Consider the following 18738-nt stretch of genomic DNA (forward strand, 5'->3'; position numbering starts at 1 on the left):
AGAGGGGAGGATAAACTGCACCTGCCTACAAGTTACATAGTCAGGTTGAAAAAAAGACACAAGTTCATCTTATTTAAACAATAAAAGGGAAAAAAATACAATCCCATAAATACTATTCTATACCCACAGTTAATCCAAAGGAAGGCAAAAATCCCCAGCAAAGCGAGATAAAATTTGCTCCAGCAGGGGGCAAGTAACAAGTGGTGCCTGCACAGCTAGATAAAGCTAGACAAGGGGCACTGGGCAAGAAACCTAGGGCATTTCCCACAAGTATCCTTGTCTGGCAAAACCTATGTTATCAACTTTCAAGAGGTAAGCCTAAAGGAACCCAAAAGCCCTTCCTCTTAAGACTTGCAAAAACAGACAGTACTTACATAATACCATTTTTTATGTTGAAAAATAGTGGGTGTGGCTTATGCAAATCACCTTAATTTTGAGAATAGTGGGTGGCATCATGAAAATCGTACCTGTGGCTTCCTGCAGTTTCCGACCCCCTGGTCTATAGCACATAGGGGACCCAAATGTAACCTTGCCCACAGCTATTAGAATCAATGGCAGATAACGTTGCTCCAAACGCTCACTTATCCTCCCTCCTCGGCTACATTGGGAGCCCACCCAGAAGTGCGTCTCTACTTGGCAAACCTTGTGTCAAAAAGGATAAGGGCCTCTCAGTTGCTATGACTAAGCTAAGTGGCGAAACACGTTGGGTTGGGGGTTTATCACAGGCAGGATAAAATGGCGTGGATTGAGTGATCTAAAATAATTGTTTTAAGCACAGTAATGTCATCGATGTGAGGTCTCTTTTTCTTTTTGACACATGGTTTGTTCATAGCTGTGTTGAGCTTTTGATCCAAAATATCCGTAATATAAAACTACTGGAACAGCATTTCATTTTCAAGCTACTAACAAAACTGTAGACTGATGACATATTACCAGAGAATACTAACTAAAGATAACAGCCTCATGCTCACTGAACTGAGTAAAATGTACCAGGAAGCTAGAAAAAGCACCTGGACATAGAAAAAAAGAAATGTTAGCTGAGCTAATGCCACTGAAACAGAGGATAAAAGTTATCCCAACATGCTTCAACAGGAATCGCAATGTATGACCGGTATTGTCATGACTCAATTCCTTTGAGCGGGACAGACTGGCAGCTAATCGTCATTCAGCTATTCTTTTGTAGTAAAATAACAGAAAAGGTTTTCCTGTCGGTTGACCATCAAAAATGTAGGGGAATGGGTTCCGATGCTGGGATTATATTCTCTTCTTCCTTCACATAATGGAATATGATATTGGGTATCTAAATGAAATCACTGTTGTACATAGGAATGAGATTTGTATTTGCCGCATATTATGAGTTAGAGGCAAATGCTGCAGTTTCCAGATTTGCAGTCCCAGCAAATGTTTGTACAGATTTGTTAAAGAGAACTTTCTTAAGCCATAATACACTATATGGCCTTTGCATTATGGCCATCAGGCTTAGAAAGGCCAATAACTATGTTGTATTTGAGGTCAGTGCTCACTTTTAGCTGCTGTAGATACCCCCCCCCCCCCCCCCCAGTCCTTGTAGTTTCCATTTAAAGCATGGTCCTAAAGTGGTTGTAAACTTCGATGTTATACTTGTACCTATAGGTAGACCTATTATAAGGCTTGCGAAAAAGATTATTATAACCCGCGCTTGAAAATTAAAGTGTTAATAAATGTGTTTGCAGCTGCTGTTCACTAGGTAAAGACCAAGAGAAAATGAAAAATGCCAAAAAACAGTGCTTGCAATGGTGTGAATATCCAAAATGGGTATGTGTAAAGAGCGTCAATTAATAAGAAATAATAAATATTCATAAAGTGCAATAGTGCTAAACTAAATACCAACAGATAAATAACATCAATTCATTGAAAATAATATTACCATAAAGTGCAATGGTGCTAGGACTAGATTATTAAAGGTATGTGCATAAGGTGCAATGGTGCTTAACGCAAAATACGATAAATAGCAAAATGCAATAAATGGTGCTAAAGTGCAAAAGGTGATATGGGAAAAATGTCCAAAATTCCAATTAAGTAAACAGTCCCACTCTAGGTGCAGCTACTCAATAACGTGCTGAAGCAAAATGTGCTATGGTGCTCCACACAGTGGAAGGTATATTCCTTCCTTTTGAGTGACACCGGAGGGATTTACAGCCAGGATTGGAGATCTATTGGTCCACCTATATCTGAGGCTCATCTGTCCCTTGGACAACCCCAGAAGGGGATATACTGTGCTGGAGAATCATTGGTTTACCCACTTCCAAGGCCCATTAACCTTTTGGTTCTGGTGAGTGGATCCCCAAAAGGGTTTTTGAAGCATCTTCCACTGTGTGGAGCACCATAGCACCTTTTGGCTTCAACACCTTATTGAGTAGCTGCACCTAGAGTGGGACTGTTTACTTAATTGGAATTTTGGACATTTTTCCCATATCACCTTTTGCACTTTAGCACTGTTTATTGCATTTTGCTATTTATCGTATTTTGCATTAAGCACCATTGCACCTTATGCACATACCTTTAATAATCTAGTCCTAGCACCATTGCACTTTATGGTAATATTTTCTATGAATCAATGTTATTTATCTGTTGCTAATATAAGGCTTACCTATAGGTACTGCAAATATCTCCTAAACATGCAAAATACTAACAACATCTTACAAAGCCATCCACAGTTTAGCCCCAAGCTACATCATTAGAATAGCCTCAAAATACCAACCTAATCGCGCTCTTCGTTCCTCTCAAAACCTACTGCTCTCTAGCTCCCGCATCACCTCCTCCAATGCTCACATCCAGGACTTTTCTAGAGCCTTTCCAATCCTATGGAACTCCTTATCCCAATCTGTCTAATTATCTCCTACTCTATTAGCTTTTAGACGATCCCTGAAAACCCTCCTCTTCAGAGAAGCCTATCCTACCCACACCTAACAACCGTACTTCCATTTTCTCCATCAGCTCATCCCCCAAAGTTATCACCTTCTGTTTCCCTTGACCCCTCCCTTCTAGATTGTAAGCTCTAACAAGCAGGGTCCTCTAATTCCTCCTGTTTTGAATTGTATGGTAACTGTATTGTCTTCCCTCATATTGTAAAGCTCTATGCAAACTGTGGGCGCTATATAAATCCTGTATAATAATAATAATAATATACAGCTGATCACATCATTGGTGCATACATGGGTGGCCATTCCTCCAGAGCCCTGTGCCATAAACGGCGGCTCACCCACGCATGCGCGGGAGTAACATCATTGCGGCTTTGGCCAGTCACAAAGCTTCAGTCCCCTAACCCGGAAGCAAGATGGGTAAAGATGGAAGCAGACTCCAGCGATGACATCGCATTGCTGAAATGCTTCTTTTCCAGGTAAGTTTCACATAATGTACTAGTATGCGATGCATACATGCACATTATGGCTTTATCTTGTAGGTCAGAAAAAAACACCAGTTTACAACTGCTTTAAAAACTATAAATTTTAAGTTTTCATTGTCTTTGTGGATTTTTTAAAATACTTATTTATGTTGATGGGACCTTTTTAAGTTTGGGATGCTTGAAGCATTCACTTGTTACACACCATCTGTTATTTAAGCGACTTTGTGCCCAGAGCATGCAGCTGCATTGTTTGAAGTGGGAAAAAAAACAGTAAGAAAAGCGTGCACCTAAACCACTTCACAATTTATCACTTTCATTCAACTCAAACTCACCTCCCTATCCCCATAGATACAATAAAAGTTAGGTATACACTAGTTAGGTCTATTATCCCAGATTAAAAGTGTTCTGGCCATTGTTACACTGCAGTGTAGCTGTAGCTGCAGTGCAGTTTTGATGGTTTTTGGTCACCACTGGGTTCTCTACTTTTTGTGCTATAAACAAAAAACAAACTGACTTTTTTGAAAAAAAAAAAAAAAAAAACAATATTTTTTACTTTCTGCTATAAAACATATTCAATAAAAAAAATGTAAAAAATCAAATTCCTTCCTAAATTTAGGCCAATATGTATTCTGTTACATATTTTTGGTAAAAAATCCCAATTAAGGTATATTGATTGGTTTGCGCAAAAGTATCTACAAACTATGGGATATATACTGGAATTTTTTTTATTTTACTAGTAATGGTAGGTATCAGCGACTTATACTGTAGTGGGACTGCAATATTGCAGTGGACAATCGCACACTAACTGACACAACACTTTTTGGGATCCAGTGACACAAATACAGTGATCAGTGCTCTGACATGTGTGTCTTTCCAACGATTGATGGGTGCCGACAGTCATTGGCCAGCACCTGCTGATCAGCATCTGCTGTGTATAATCACAGCTTGGCTGGGTCGCCGGTGGCACGCGTGCGCCCAGAAGTGCTGGATAATGTACCTAGTAGATGATCTTGCACAGGAGAGCCACCTTGCCACCGTATATGTAATTTATACGATCAGCAAGCGGTAAAAGCGATTATAAAGGCATTTTTTATTTCAGAAAGGATTTTTTTTTTTTTAAATAACAAACATCTCTATACAGGGAGTGCAGAATTATGGTGGTGGGTCTAATGACATCAACACCCTATATCAGGTGTGCATAATTATTAGGCAACTTCCTTTCCTTGGGCAAAATGGGTCAAAAGAAGGACTTGACAGGCTCATAAAAGTCAAAAATAATGAGATATCTTGCAGAGGGATGCAGCACTCTTAAAATTGCAAAGCTTCTGAAGCGTGATCATCGAACAATCAAGCATTTAATTCAAAATAGTCAACAGGGTCGCAAGAAGCGTGTGGAAAAACCAAGGCGCAAAATAACAGCCCATGAACTGAGAAAAGTCAAGCGTGCAGCTGCCAAGATGCCACTTGCCACCAAGATGCCACTTGCTGCAACATCACTGGAGTGCCCAAAAGCACAAGGTGTGCAATACTCAGAGATATCGCCAAGGTAAGAAAGGCTGAAAGACGACCACCACTGAACAAGACACACAAGCTGAAACGTCAAGACTGGGCCAAGAAATATCTCAAGACTGATTTTTCAAAGGTTTTATGGACTGATGAAATGAGAGTGAGCCTTGATGGGCCAGATGGATGGGCCCGTGGCTGGATTGGTAAAGGGCAGAGAGCTCCAGTCCGACTCAGACGCCAGCAAGGTGGAGGTGGAGTACTGGTTTGGGCTGGTATCATCAAAGATGAGCTTGTGGGGCCTTTTGGGGTTGAGGATGGAGTCAAGCTCAACTCCCAGTCCTACTGCCAGTTTCTGGAAGACACCTTCTTCAAGCAGTGGTACAGGAAGAAGTCTGCATCCTTCAAGAAAAACATGTTTTTCATGCAGGACAATGCTCCATCACACGCGTCCAAGTACTCCACAGCGTGGCTGGCAAGAAAGGGTATAAAAGAAGAAAAGCTAATGACATGGCCTCCTTGTTCACCTGATCTGAACCCCATTGAGAACCTGTGGTCCATCATCAAATGTGAGATTTACAAGGAGGGAAAACGGTACACCTCTCTGAACAGTGTCTGGGAGGCTGTGGTTGCTGCTGCACGCAATGTTGATGGTGAACAGATCAAAACACTGACAGAATCCATGGATGGCAGGCTTTTGAGTGTCCTTGCAAAGAAAGGTGGCTATATTGGTCACTGATTTGTTTTTGTTTTGTTTTTGAATGTCAGAAATGTATATTTGTGAATGTTGAGATGTTATATTGGTTTCACTGGTAAAAATAAATAATTGAAATGGGTATACTGTATATTTTATTTTTGTTAAGTTGCCTAATAATTATGCACAGTAATAGTCACCTGCACACACAGATATCCCCCTAAAATAGCTAAAACTAAAAACAAACTAAAAACTACTTCCAAAAATAGTCAGCTTTGATATTAATGAGTTTTTTGGGTTCATTGAGAACATGGTTGTTCAATAATAAAATTAATCCTCAAAAATACTAATTTGCCTAATAATTCTGCACTCCCTGTACTTACCTGCTCTGTGCAATGGAATTGAATAGAGTGACCCCCCGAACTTCCTCTTCTCAGGCTCCTGGCTGGCGCTCCTAGCTCCTCCTCTCTATCCAGTGCTCCCATTGAAAACCACTTCCCATGGGACACGTGTGTGGCCCCCGCCCCCCCCTCCCTTGTCACTGGCTTTGATTGACAGCAGCAGGAGCCAACAGCTCCTGGTGCCCCAGAAAAGCCATTGAGACACGGAAGTGAGGGGGAGAGAAGAGCTGCAGACGTGCACAGCGCTGGATGAAATGAAGGCTCAGGTAAGTTAAAGGGGGGGGGGGGGTTGAGGGGCCAAAACTGATATCTAAACAATTTTTACCTTAATGCAAGGAATGAATTAAGGTAAAAAAAATGGTTAGGCTTTAGAACCACTTTAATTCTAGTAGTAAAACACCTGCAAATTCTCTGTCATTTAAAATTTCCCTTACCTGGATAAATTTACATTGTTGAATCATCTGTCGTCCCTTAATGAGAGCTTAATAGAAATTGGCCAGGAGCAGTCAATTTGAAAAGCAGCCACAATAAACAACTGATCAATTTCTACTTGCCAGTTAAAGCATGCCTTTTACCATTTGATAAAAAAGCATGTATTGCTGCTAATGTTCCAATGTTTTTTAGCCCGACAATGATTTGCCAATTAGCCCTAAAAAAGGGCAGAATAAACATCAAGATTTTGCAATCTTTCTGCATTCAAGTCAGTGTTAATCTCCTCATGAAATTAAGACTATTTTAGTCAACTAAAATACAACTAAAAGTAAAACAATTCAGATGACTAAAATACGACTAAAATAGCATTTTAGTCAAAAGACTATGACTAAAGCTAAATTGAAATTTGATGTTAACACTGGTTATATTGGCAACTGGCAACGACTAAATCTGTGTCTGTAGTGCATGTTCAAACCTTAAAATAGAACTATAGGCATTTTTTTTTTCCATTATGGATAGATTATAACCCCGTTAGATCTTTTTTTTTTTTTTTTTTTTTACAATGTGTCCCATTGCGGAGATTTCCCTTCACTTCCTGTCCCATAGCCAAACAGAAAGTGAGAGGAAATCCCTGCAAATTAAGGGAATTCTTTGGGGACCCCCAGGTCACCAGAACTAGTGTCCCCATTGGAAGTCTTCCCTTCTATTACTTTTCTGGGGACAACCCAAAATTTGGCATTTTCTTTTACTTTCATTTTCAATGATAATAGTAAACAAGACAAATCGAGAGGGTGAATCTCCTGAACAATCATGCAGACAGCAATAAAAACTGACAGGTGTTATAATCAATCTCCACTCTATCTAAAGCAACAAAAAAAACTTTTTTACTTTAGTTTTATTTTTTACCATAAATAATAACATGCTCTTAGATTTTAACTCCAGGAGTATATAATGAGTTTGGAGATTCTGGAGGAAGGTTTAAATATTGCATTACAATTTAAGTAAACCCATTTGATTTGAGTTGACTAAAATACGACTAAAACTAAAGCAACTCAGATGACTAAAATATGACTAAAATTAAAATGCCATTTTAGTCAAAAGACTATGACTAAAACTAAATCGAAATTTGATGTCAAAATTAACACTGGTTCAAGGTCGTTCATCTGTCCTAAACTGCAGATAACTCCTGGATGTGCATGCATTTAAGCAGGGGTGGCATCAGTCAGTGTTGCCATGCATTTTACAGGCTCCCTGGTAGCAGCTATTTGCATACACGTGTGATCCCAGCCACAAGAATCCACTGATTCCTACACATCGATTGTTTTTTGATTATTATATGTGTTATTATGATTAACGTATTGCCAATATACTTTTCTTAGGCCCCTTTCACACGGGCTTTCCGTTTAGGTCCACCTGTCAGTTTTTCAGGCGGACCTGATCAGATGCTCCATGCAGCCCTAAGGAACAGCGGAGGTCAGCGGTGACATGTCCGCTGACACCGGCTGCTATCCGATCCGATCCTGTCCGTGAAATCCAGACGGATGGAAACTCTATTTTCCATCCGTCTGGAGGATCGGATTGGATGAAAACGGACAGGTGGTCTGTTTTCATCCGATCTCCCATAGAGGAGAGCGGGGATCTGACAGGTCTGTCTCTGCACAGTAAGCAAATACGGACCTGTCATCCACCTGCTCAGCGGGGTTCGGCGGATTGATCCCCGCTGAGCAAAACGGAGTCCACCGGGCGGAAAGCCCGCGTGAAAGGACCCTTACAGAGTGACAAGAGGGATGATGTCCAGTGCCGGTAAAAGGTTATCCAGGGCCCAGGGCAAAGATGCCAAACTGTGCCCCCTTCCCTTAGGGTTAGGGTCGGGGCGCCCCCATCCCTGCAATAAATGGTTGCGCCCAGGGCAACCCTTCCTCTTGCCCCCCCCTTGTCCCAGCCCTGATGATATCACCAGTGCTCTTCTGTTCATTTATTATCCAATTGTAGACTTGTAGCTATTTAAGACAAGTAAGATGACTAAATTGCATATTTATACTTTTATTGCAGTGGAAAGAGTGAGGTCACTAATGCGGCGAAGTCTGACTTAATGGAATAACATATCACTGAGTAGCTATGATATCTCACATATATGTACTCATACTGTGTATTTAGCTGTTCTCCTTGAGTTAGCTTTGGAAAAGCCTTTTGACCTTTCATCTGGACAATATTCTGTAAGGTACTCCGTGGGTGTAAATGACAGCAAAAAGGAAATTTAGATTAGAATGCAGATGAGTCAGATTTTAATTACACTAAAGAATGTAATAGGTATCTTGCACTTTCCACTAGAAAATAAATATTCCCTATAGAGTGTATGTATCTGGAGTTCTTTAGTTTGTCTGTGCTTATAGTAATCTCTCTTCCTGCTCGTAATACAAATTTCCCTGTCCTGGTTTACCCACTGACTCAGTGAGAACTAGAAATAAAAATAAAGGAAATATAATAGTACAACAAATGAATCAGTTCGATATTCTTTAGCTTGAGTAAATCAACTGTGAATCAAGTTTACAAAACACAAGTACGGCTTTTCTCAATTCCATGTACTTGCACCCCACGCACCGACTTTCACCGCAGGGATGTTTTCAGTTGCTAGGTAAACATTGTGAATCATTCAATCTTTTGAAAGAGAACATGGGGTGAGCAAAATCACATTCTTTCCTATTTTCACCATGACTTTGTGAATCATGGTTATTCTATGTGAATGAACTAAGAGAGAAAGGATTCACTTTTTAAATTCATTCTCCCATTGTAGTAAGTAGTGGAAAATCAAAAGTTTTCAAATCTCTGATTATGTAGCAGAAAGCTTTAATCAAGAGCTCTTAACACTGTTTAGCACCTGGAATTAATGATGAATTAGACCGCTTTTACATGGTAGTCAATGAATGGGCCATGTCTTTAACCACTTTTGAACTGGAAGGATTTGCCCCCTTAATGACCAGGCCATTTTTTGCGATTCGGCACTGCATTATCTTAACCACTTAAGCCCTGGAAGATTTTACCCCCTTCCTGACCAGGGCCTATTTTGCGATTCGGCACTGTGTGAATGTAACGGATAATTGCGCGGTCGTGCGACGCTGTATCCAAATGAAATTGACGTCCTTTTTTTCCCACAAACAGAGCTTTCTTTTGGTGGTATTTGATCACCTGTGCGATTTTTTGATCATGCTCTATAAACAAAAAAAGAGAGACAATTTTGCAAAAATAACAATATTTTTCAAATTTTTTTATATGAAATTCCCCCCCAAAAAATTTAAAAATCAAAATTTTTTAACATTTTAGGCCAATTTGTTTTCTGCTACATATGTTTGGTAAAAAAAATCGCAAAAAGCATATTTTGATTGGTTTGCGCAAAAGTTATTGTATTTACTAACTAAGGGAAAGATTTTTGTCATTTTTATAATGGCGGAAAGTAATGGCGGCGATCTGCGTTTTTTTTTTGCAGGACTGCGACATTGTGGCGGCCAGATCGGACCCTTGACTGACATTTTTGGGAGTACCAGTGACATTACTACAGTAATCAGTGCTATATATATGCACTGTTACTGTAAAAATGACACTGGCAGGGAAGGGGTTAACTTTATTTGAGAAGGAGGGGTTAAGTGTGTCCCTAGGGGCATGTTTCTAACTGTGATTGGATGTGGCTTGTGATTTAACAGCAGAGATCTACGGTCCTACATAGCAGGACCGTATGAACTGTGCTATTACACTGGGGAGAATGACAGGCGGCTTTGTTCACATTAGCCGCCTGCCTTTCTCCCGGTGTAACCGACTATCGCGAGTGACCGGCGGACATCAGGTCTGCCGCTCACACGCGCGGGGGGGTGTCCTTGAGTGAGCGGGAGCGTGCCTCCAGCGGCGCGCAGTCGCTCCCTAGAACCTCACAGGCTAGCGACATAGTTCTATGTCACTTTGCCTGTGAGGGGCTGACTGCCGACGTAAATCGTCGTTAGGCAGTCGGCAAGTGGTTAACGGACAATTGTGCGGTTGTGTGGTGCTCTACCCAAATAAAATGTATGTCCTTTTATCCCCACTAATACAGCTTTCCTTTGGTGGTATTTGATCCACTGTGCGACTTTTATTTATTGCGCTATAAACAAAAAAGGAGCGTCAATTCTGAAAAAAAAACAAAAACAAAATTTTTCACTTTCTGCTATAAAACATTCCCCCAAAAAAATTTTGAAATCTAATTTTATCATCCTTTTAGGCCAATTTGTATTCTGCTACATATTTTTGGTAAAAAAAAAAACACCCAATAAGCATATTTTAGTTTGTGCAAAAGTTATCACGTCTTCAATCTAGGGGAAAGATGTATGTCATTTTTATTTATTTTCTTACTAGTAATGGCAGCAATCTGTGATTTTTAGTGGGACTGCGACATTGCGGCCAACAGATTGGACCCCGAACTGACATTTTTGGGGGGGACCAGTGACATTACTACAGTAATCAGTACTAAAAATATGCACTGTTACTGTAATAATGATATTGGCAGGGAAGGGGTTAACCCAGGGGTGATCAAAGGGTTAAGTGTGAGCCTAGGGGAGTGTTTTCTAACTGTATGGGGGAGGGACTTGTGAAATGAACACAGAGACCTGTGATCCTATATAGGAGGATCACAGGCGCTCTGTGATCATTTCAGAGAGAACAGTGGTGTGATGTGTTTACAACAGCTGATTGTCGTTCTCTCTCAGCAGGGAGCAATCCTGGGTGCCCGGCGGCAGTTGCCGCCACAGGCCCCGTGGATCGGCATCCCCGCAGTCTAGTGGGGGCGGGCGCGCGTTCGCCCCTAGGAGCGCTCCTGTGTACCAATACGTCGGTTCGTGCAGCTGAGCCAGCCTGCCGCAGTATATCTGTGGTGGGCGGTCGGCAGAGTTCCGTCCTGACAGGGGGAATGTGATGGATTTTGTTTCCCTGCAAAGCAGGGAATAAAATCCATCACATCCCTTGGGCTCCATTCACACCTAGACGTTCCGGATCGTGGACAGAATCGCTACAATTCTGCCTTAGATTCCCAAATCGCCACAAAACGCGGGACGCACTTGAAATCCCGTTACTTTCAATGGCACCCCAATTGCTGCACGATTTTGGCGCAATTTTCACCCGACAAACCACGGAAAAAATGATGGAAACAGAATCGCGGGATGCCTGTCATCAAAAAGAAGCGCTCTGATAGTGGTGTCATTGAAAGTAGTGGGATCACAAGCGCGTCCCACCTTTTGTTGAAATTCAGGAATTGCAGGGAGAATCATGGCAGATTCAGAACGACTACGCGTGAACGAAGCCTTACTAAAAGTATTACACATAGTACACAAAAACACTGGTTAGGCACACATTTAACCCTTTGCTCACCCCAGTTGATTAGTTTAGATTAGTTTACTTTAGTTATTAACTGCCGGACCACCCCATAGCAGATATACTGCTACAGGCAGCCCTCCTATATATATATATACTTGATTCTGCACTTCCGCCTAGGGGACGCGTGCATGCGCATGCTGCTGGTGGACTGCTTTTGATCTGATTACTCACAGCAGAAGCTGATCTGTGGGTGAGTGCCGGGCAAAGGATGTCCACTGGCACCTGCAAATTGTCGGGCAGAGACACAGAACGCAGCTCTGCCTATGTAAACAAGACAGAGATCCGTTCTGACAGGGAAAAATGGATTTTGTGTCCCTGCAAAGAATAAAGAAAATAAATAATAAAGAATAAAATCCATAATTTCCCTTAGCAAAAGCAGCACACAGTTTGCACAAAAACATTGATTGGCACACACTTAATCCTTTGATCGTACTAGATGTTTAACCCTTTCCAAGCCAGTGTCATTATTAAAGTGACAGTGCATATTTCAGGGTTTGAAATAACCAAGAAGTATAAACACATACAGGAAGGCCTAGATTCGCTAGAATCTCATAAAGATATTATCATCCGCCCAGCTGACAAGGGCGGGGGAGTGGTGGTGATGGACAAGCAATTTTATCACGATCAAATCATAGCTATGTTAAGTGATACTACAACTTACACCAGATTATCAAAAGATCCGACTGGTGACTTTGTGAATGATTTGAAACGGTTGGTAGAATCGGGTTTCAGGGACAGCGTCCTAACAAAGAAGGAACGCAACTATTTAACACCTAGTGCGTGCCGGATCCCGATTCTATACACGTTGCCTAAGGTCCATAAGGACGCAACTAACCCTCCTCCACGCCCAATTGTGAAAGGGATTGGATCAGTGAGTGCCAGACTGGGCCAATATTTGGACCAGTTTCTACAGAAAAGTGTGGTTCAAACCAAAGCCTTTCTGAAGGATACTACGGATCTTCTTCTCATGCTGGATGGTGTGGTACTTGGGGACGACTCGCCGGTCTTCCTTGTGTCGTCCCTGTACACCATCATCCAGCATGATGATGCCTTGTTATCCTTAAATTGGGCACTTAGTCAGAGGGAGGATCTACCTCGAGAACAGAAAGTATTCATTGGTAGGGCTTTGGACTTTTGTCTGAGCCATAACTATTTTTGGCATCAAAGTAGGTTCTACAGTCAAAAAACAGGTGTTGCCATGGGCGCCAAATTTGCCCCCAGCCTGGCAAACTTGTTCATGTCGGAGTGGGAGGACAAGTTTGTCTTTAACCAGGTACGACATGAACTCAGGCTGTACAAGCGCTTTATTGATGACATCATTTTCATCTGGCAAGGGGCAGAGGAGGATTTGGTGGGCTTCATGGAACACCTAAATACCAACCACAACAATATTAAGTTGGATTTTCATCATAGTCCTGATGAAATCAATTTCCTGGATGTCACTATTAAAAGAGAAGGTAACAGATTAACAGATTAACCCTGCGTTCCAGCAGGGCTATTTAGATGCCGGATGTTGTCGTTTAGGTCACGCCTCCAGTTGAAGTCGGACATGACGAAACCGGTCGGGCGTGACCAGACGACACATCCAACATCACGTGACACGGCAGAGGAGCTACCCGGAAGGGACTGGGCTGGCGTGGAGTTAGCCCAGGACACTGGACGAGTTAGGCTTCCTCTTTGACCGGAGATATGGGATTCAATGTCTATCCATATGCTTTTACATGTGAGTGCAAAATTTATATATTTTAATAAAGCAAGTGTTTTGATGGTACTTCACTATTTGGAGCCCTTCTTTCTCTCCATAATACCATTACATTGAGGAAAGTGTGTGAAGGGTACTTCTATGCGGCAGTGGTGAAGAGACTCTGGTCTTCCATGTGTGTACTCCCTACATCTGTATGGTATCCCTGCTCAGTTTGCTCTGGTGTGGGAACACTTGAGCATCGTTTTCTGGTGAGTTGCCATTTCTGCTATCTATCGGTGTGACACCTGGTGGTGGATGGTGATCCATTTATATACTTCACGCACTCCTGGATTTTATGGACTTGAAGGACATTGCTTTTCTTTATATGTTTTTGAGTGTTTATCAAGCAGTATCTTTGACAAGCATGCTTTTTACACTTTAAGTCATCTAACAGTGATTTCATGCGCTACTTCTTTTCCATTTCTGTATTTCCAAATATTATCCAGTATTTGTTTAAGTAGCAGCAGTGTTTCCACATTATAGCAGTCAAGTGACTGACTCCTCCTAAAGCGCAAAGATATTTGGACTTGACAGTGGGTGTCTAAGTTTATATATATATTTGTGCATATTTCTTAGCACTGATTTGGTGGTATTTGATCACCTCTGCGGTTTTTAGATTTTGCGCTATAAACAAAAAAATAGCGCCAATTTTGAAAACAACGCCATATTTTTTACTTTCTGTATAAAACATTCACAATTAAAACATTTTAAAAATTAATTTTTTTTTATCAGTTTAGGCAAATTTGTATTCTACTACATATTTTTGGTAAAAAAAACCCCCAAAAAGCATATTTTAATTGGTTTGCGCAAAAGTTATAGCGTTTACAAACTATGGGGTAGATTTTTGGACTTTTTATTTATTTATTTGTTTATTTCGTTTTTAGTAATGGTGGCGATCTGCAATTTTTAGCAGGACTGTGACATTGAGGCAGACAGATCGGACCCCCTAACTGACATTTTTGACACTTTTTGGGGACCAGTGACACTAATACAGTGATCAGTGCTAAATAATATGCACTGTTACTGAAATAATGACACTGGCAGGGAAGGGGTTAATACTGGGGGTAATCAAAGGGGTTAAAAGTATGCCTAAAGTGCTTATTCACTGTGTGGAGGGATGGTTCTGTGACAGGCACAGAGAGATCGCAGTTTCAGCTAAGCTGAAACTGCTGATCTCCCCTTCCTGTCTGAGAGAAGATCTGCCAGCTTTGTGTACATAAGCAGGCGGGTCTTCTCTCGGTTTCTCCGACCATCGCGGGAGGGCAGTGGAAATCGCTGCTGCTCCTCCTGTGGTCTGCCTCCCGCTGTGTCTAAACACAGCAGGAGCGTGGCTCCAGTGGTGCCCAGGCGCCACCGAAACCACGTGCGCGAAGTGACGTAGTACTACGTGACTGAGCGCACCCAAGCCGCCCTGCCTCAGTAATACTACGGCGGGCGGTCGGCAAGTGGTTAATAAAGCTAGAGAGGGATAATATAGTCACAATTCTGCAGAGAACCCAATCAGCTTCCAGGTTTTATTGCTAAAGCTTAACTAAACAAGAGGTTAGAAGCTGATCAGTTTCTCTACAGAATTATGACCAACTTGCACTCACTAGCTTTAGTAAATAAACCCTTTAGTGTCAGTTTGTCTGCCGAAATATCGCAGTCCCGCTATAAGTTGCCCAAAGTCTGTAGACGCTATAACCTTTGCGCAGATCAATTAATATATGCTTACTTTTATTTTTAGCATTTAATACATATTGGCCTAATTTTATGAACTTATTTATTCTTTTATTTTTTTATTTTTTTTTTACTGAATATGTTTTATTTTATAGCAGAAAGTAAAAAATATTGTTGTTTTTTTTTTCAAAATTTTGATTTTTTTGTTTATAGCGCAGAAAACAAAAAACACAGTGGTGAACAAATGCTATCAAAAGAAAGCTCTATTTGTGGGGGGAAAAAAAGGACATACATTTTATTTGGGTACAGCTTTGCATGACCGCACAATTGTCAGTTAAAAATAAACTAGTTAAAGATCACTATTGAAAAAAATGGCCTGGTCATAAAGGAGGGTAAATCTTCAGGCGGTCAAGTGGTTATAGCAATTTGGGATCAGAGTAAGAACAAACAGAATTAAACATGTAATATTGGTTTGAAAAGTTTGGTAACTTTCCTTGCAGACTGTCTTACAGAAATGGTGCCATTAACCACTTGCCGACCGGTCACGTTGACCGTACTGCGGCAAAGTGGCTCGATATCGTCCAGCGACGTAGACCTACGTCGCTGGACTCCTCCCCTTGTGGGCGGAGCGCGCGCACAGCCGGAGGCTCGCTACCGCTGTATTCAGTCACAGCGGGAGTCAGGCCAGGGGAAGAGAGGCAGTGATCACCGCTGCTCTTCCCCGATCATCGGGGATCGAGTGTGTGGAAATCCGCCCGCTTGTGTAAACAAAGCGGGCGGATCTCCTAAGTGACAAACAGTGACAGATTGCAGGGTTCAGAATAGCTGAACCTGCGATCTGTGCCTGTGTCACACAGTCCCCTCCCCCCACACACGTTAGTAAGCACCAGGCATACATTAACCCCTTGATCACCAATAAAAGTTAACCCCTTCCCTGCCAGTGTCATTTTTACAGTAACAGTGCATATTTATAGCACTGATTACTGTAGTAATGTCACTGGTACCCCCAAAAGTGTCAGAAATGTCAGTCAAGGGTCTGATCTGTCCGCCGCAATGTCACAGTCCCGCAAAAAAAAATCGCAGATCGTCGTCATTACTAGTTAAAAAAAAAAACAATAAAAATGACATAAATTTCCCGTAGTTAGTAGCTGGATAACTTTTGCGCAAACCGATCAAAATACGCTTATTGCAATTTTTTTTACCAAAAATATGTAGCAGAAAACAAATTGGCCTAAAATGTTAAAAAAATTTGATTTTTACATTTTTTTGTAAAAATTGCACAGGTGATCAAATACCACCAAAAGAAAGCTCTATTTGTGGGGAAAAAAAGGACATACATTTAATTTGGGTACAGCATTGCACGACCGCGCAATTGTCCGTTAAAGTAACGCAGTGCCGAATCGCAAAATATGGCCTGGTCAAAATCTTCCGGTCTTAAAGCAGTTAAAAATACGCTCATTGAGAATTTTTTTGTCAAAGACATGTAGCTAAATACATTTTGGCCTAAATATATGAAGAAATTTAATATATTGGATATTTTTTAACTGTCAAAGTAGAAAAATATTGTTATTTTTTCAAAATTGACGCTTTTTTTTTATTAATATCGCAAAAAATTAAAATTGCACAGGTGATCAAATACCACCAAAAGAAAGCTCTGTCTGTGGGAAAAAAAGGACGTAAATTTAGTTTGGGTACGGCATTGCATGACCGCGCAATTGTCAGTTAAAGTCGCACAGTGCCGAATTGCAAAAAGTGGCCTGGACGTAGGACAGCAAAATCCTCCGGTGGTAAAGTGGTTAAAGCGGAATTTTACCCATAACAACTTGATAAAAATAATGTTCTTTAGCAAGGAACATACTGTACATTCCACAAGGGGCCAGCATGAATGGATCTAGCAAGACTTAATTTTCTAAAAAAAAAGGGCTCATAACAGGGACCAACTCGGGGCCGGGAAATAAATGCTGATAGATTAGAGAACAGGTCAGGAACCTCCAGATGTATTCTTGTTGGAAGATCGCTTATGGGAGACTACTTGCCAATCCAGTTGCAGAGTGCCAGGTTTAGCTTGATGGGAATCTGGTGGTGGGGGGGTCTAGGAGAATACCCCATTGGTGTTGAGCCTGCAAACCTTCCTCCAGTGTAGTGAGCTGGATGGTTACCTCATTGTAAGTGACAGAGAGAGTCGCTATTTCGATATTTCCACTTGTGTGGGATCTTGTGATTGCGTAATTTTGGCGATTGTTGCTAGGTTCTTGCAACATTGGAAAGTGTGCTGGGATAGGTCGCAAAGTAGTTGCACTGTGGAGAAGGTAGCAGGGAGAGTGTCCATTTGCCAAGACATAGATAGGATTTGCTTCTTGACATGAAAAAAGTGAATCCTGAGGAGGACATCCCTTGGAACTTCCAGCGGGAAGAAGGAGGGTTTGGACAGCCTGGTATAAGAGAGGGTACAAGGGAGGAAAAAAGGTATTGGGCATAATGGAGTAATCGGTCTTGTGCTACTGATTCTGGGACCCCTCTTATTTAAAGTTATTCCACCTGGACCTGTTCTCCAGGTCCGCTACCTTATCCTTCAGCCAGTTGATATCTTCAGAATGTGCTGCATGTGCATCCACCATGGTGCCGAAGAACACTTTTAAATCATTCCTAGAGGCTTCCACCCTGTCCGCCGCTCACCCAGTTCCTGCACTTCCACTATAAATTGGTGCACACATGAAAGCATATCTGAGTGGAGGGAAAAGCATAGGGAAAGGAGAATGTCCTTTAAAATAGTGTCTGAGAGAAGTTGGCCCACTGTGGGGAAGGTAGCGATAGGATCTAGATAAAGATTAGAGACAAAGGCTTGTATATTGCTTACCTCCATGGTGGGGTTCATGGCGTCTCTGTCAGGAGACTCCCTGCAGGGCCGCGTGAAGAGGGTAAAGAAGCCCAGAGGATCCGCCACTATCAGCCAGGCAGTGGAGTGGCCCAGGGTGCTTGCTCTTTAGCCTGGATGCTGGCCTCCGTGCTGGCTCTACCATTTTGTTGAGGCCAGCAGCCCTGGGAGATAAAGAATCCGGCAAGTTTACTGGGCCTCGGCGGGTCTTTTTTGCTGTGAGGCATAGCAGGCTGTCTGGAGAGGTGGCGGGTGGTGGTGGATGGCTGCTGTTGAGGATACCTAGCCCGATTGCGATGGATAGCCCTGCGACCGAGCGGAGCCTTAGGACATGCGGCCATACTGGAGCGCTGTCACTGTGCCCCTATAACTTAATTTGTTGACCAAAGTTCCGCTTTAAGGAAGGAATAGTACAGATGTTCTAGCCGCAGTCCTATGCATGTTTTTTATTACTGCTTATCATCTAGTGAAAAGGATACAGTAACAAATCGGGTTTTTAATTTCATCTTTAGAAAGGCACTACTAGGACTCTCAAATTATCTTTTCAATAATTCATTGTATTAAATGAATATTAGATCAGTTGTGCTTAGTTCATATATCACATCTTTAACACACAGGTTGATTTACTAAAGGCAAATTGGCTGTTCACTT

At 41.7% G+C, this 18738-nt stretch overlaps 1 protein-coding gene across 1 annotated transcript in view; it reads right to left on the reverse strand.

Annotated features, from left to right (window-relative positions):
- Positions 1-8802: 8802 nt before the first annotated feature.
- LOC309556459 (uncharacterized protein) overlaps positions 8803-18738 on the reverse strand; it is a gene marked incomplete at both ends in the record, with an annotated part of 34025 nt that continues 24089 nt past the window's right edge. The window contains one exon of the mRNA XM_082258919.1: positions 8803-8873. Within this exon, the coding sequence (XP_082115045.1) occupies positions 8803-8873 (71 nt within the window). The remainder of the gene's footprint in view (positions 8874-18738) is intronic.

The sequence above is a fragment of the Pelophylax lessonae genome, assembly GCF_965119305.1.
Source record: "Pelophylax lessonae genome assembly, chromosome: 5".
Taxonomy (NCBI): domain Eukaryota; kingdom Metazoa; phylum Chordata; class Amphibia; order Anura; family Ranidae; genus Pelophylax; species Pelophylax lessonae.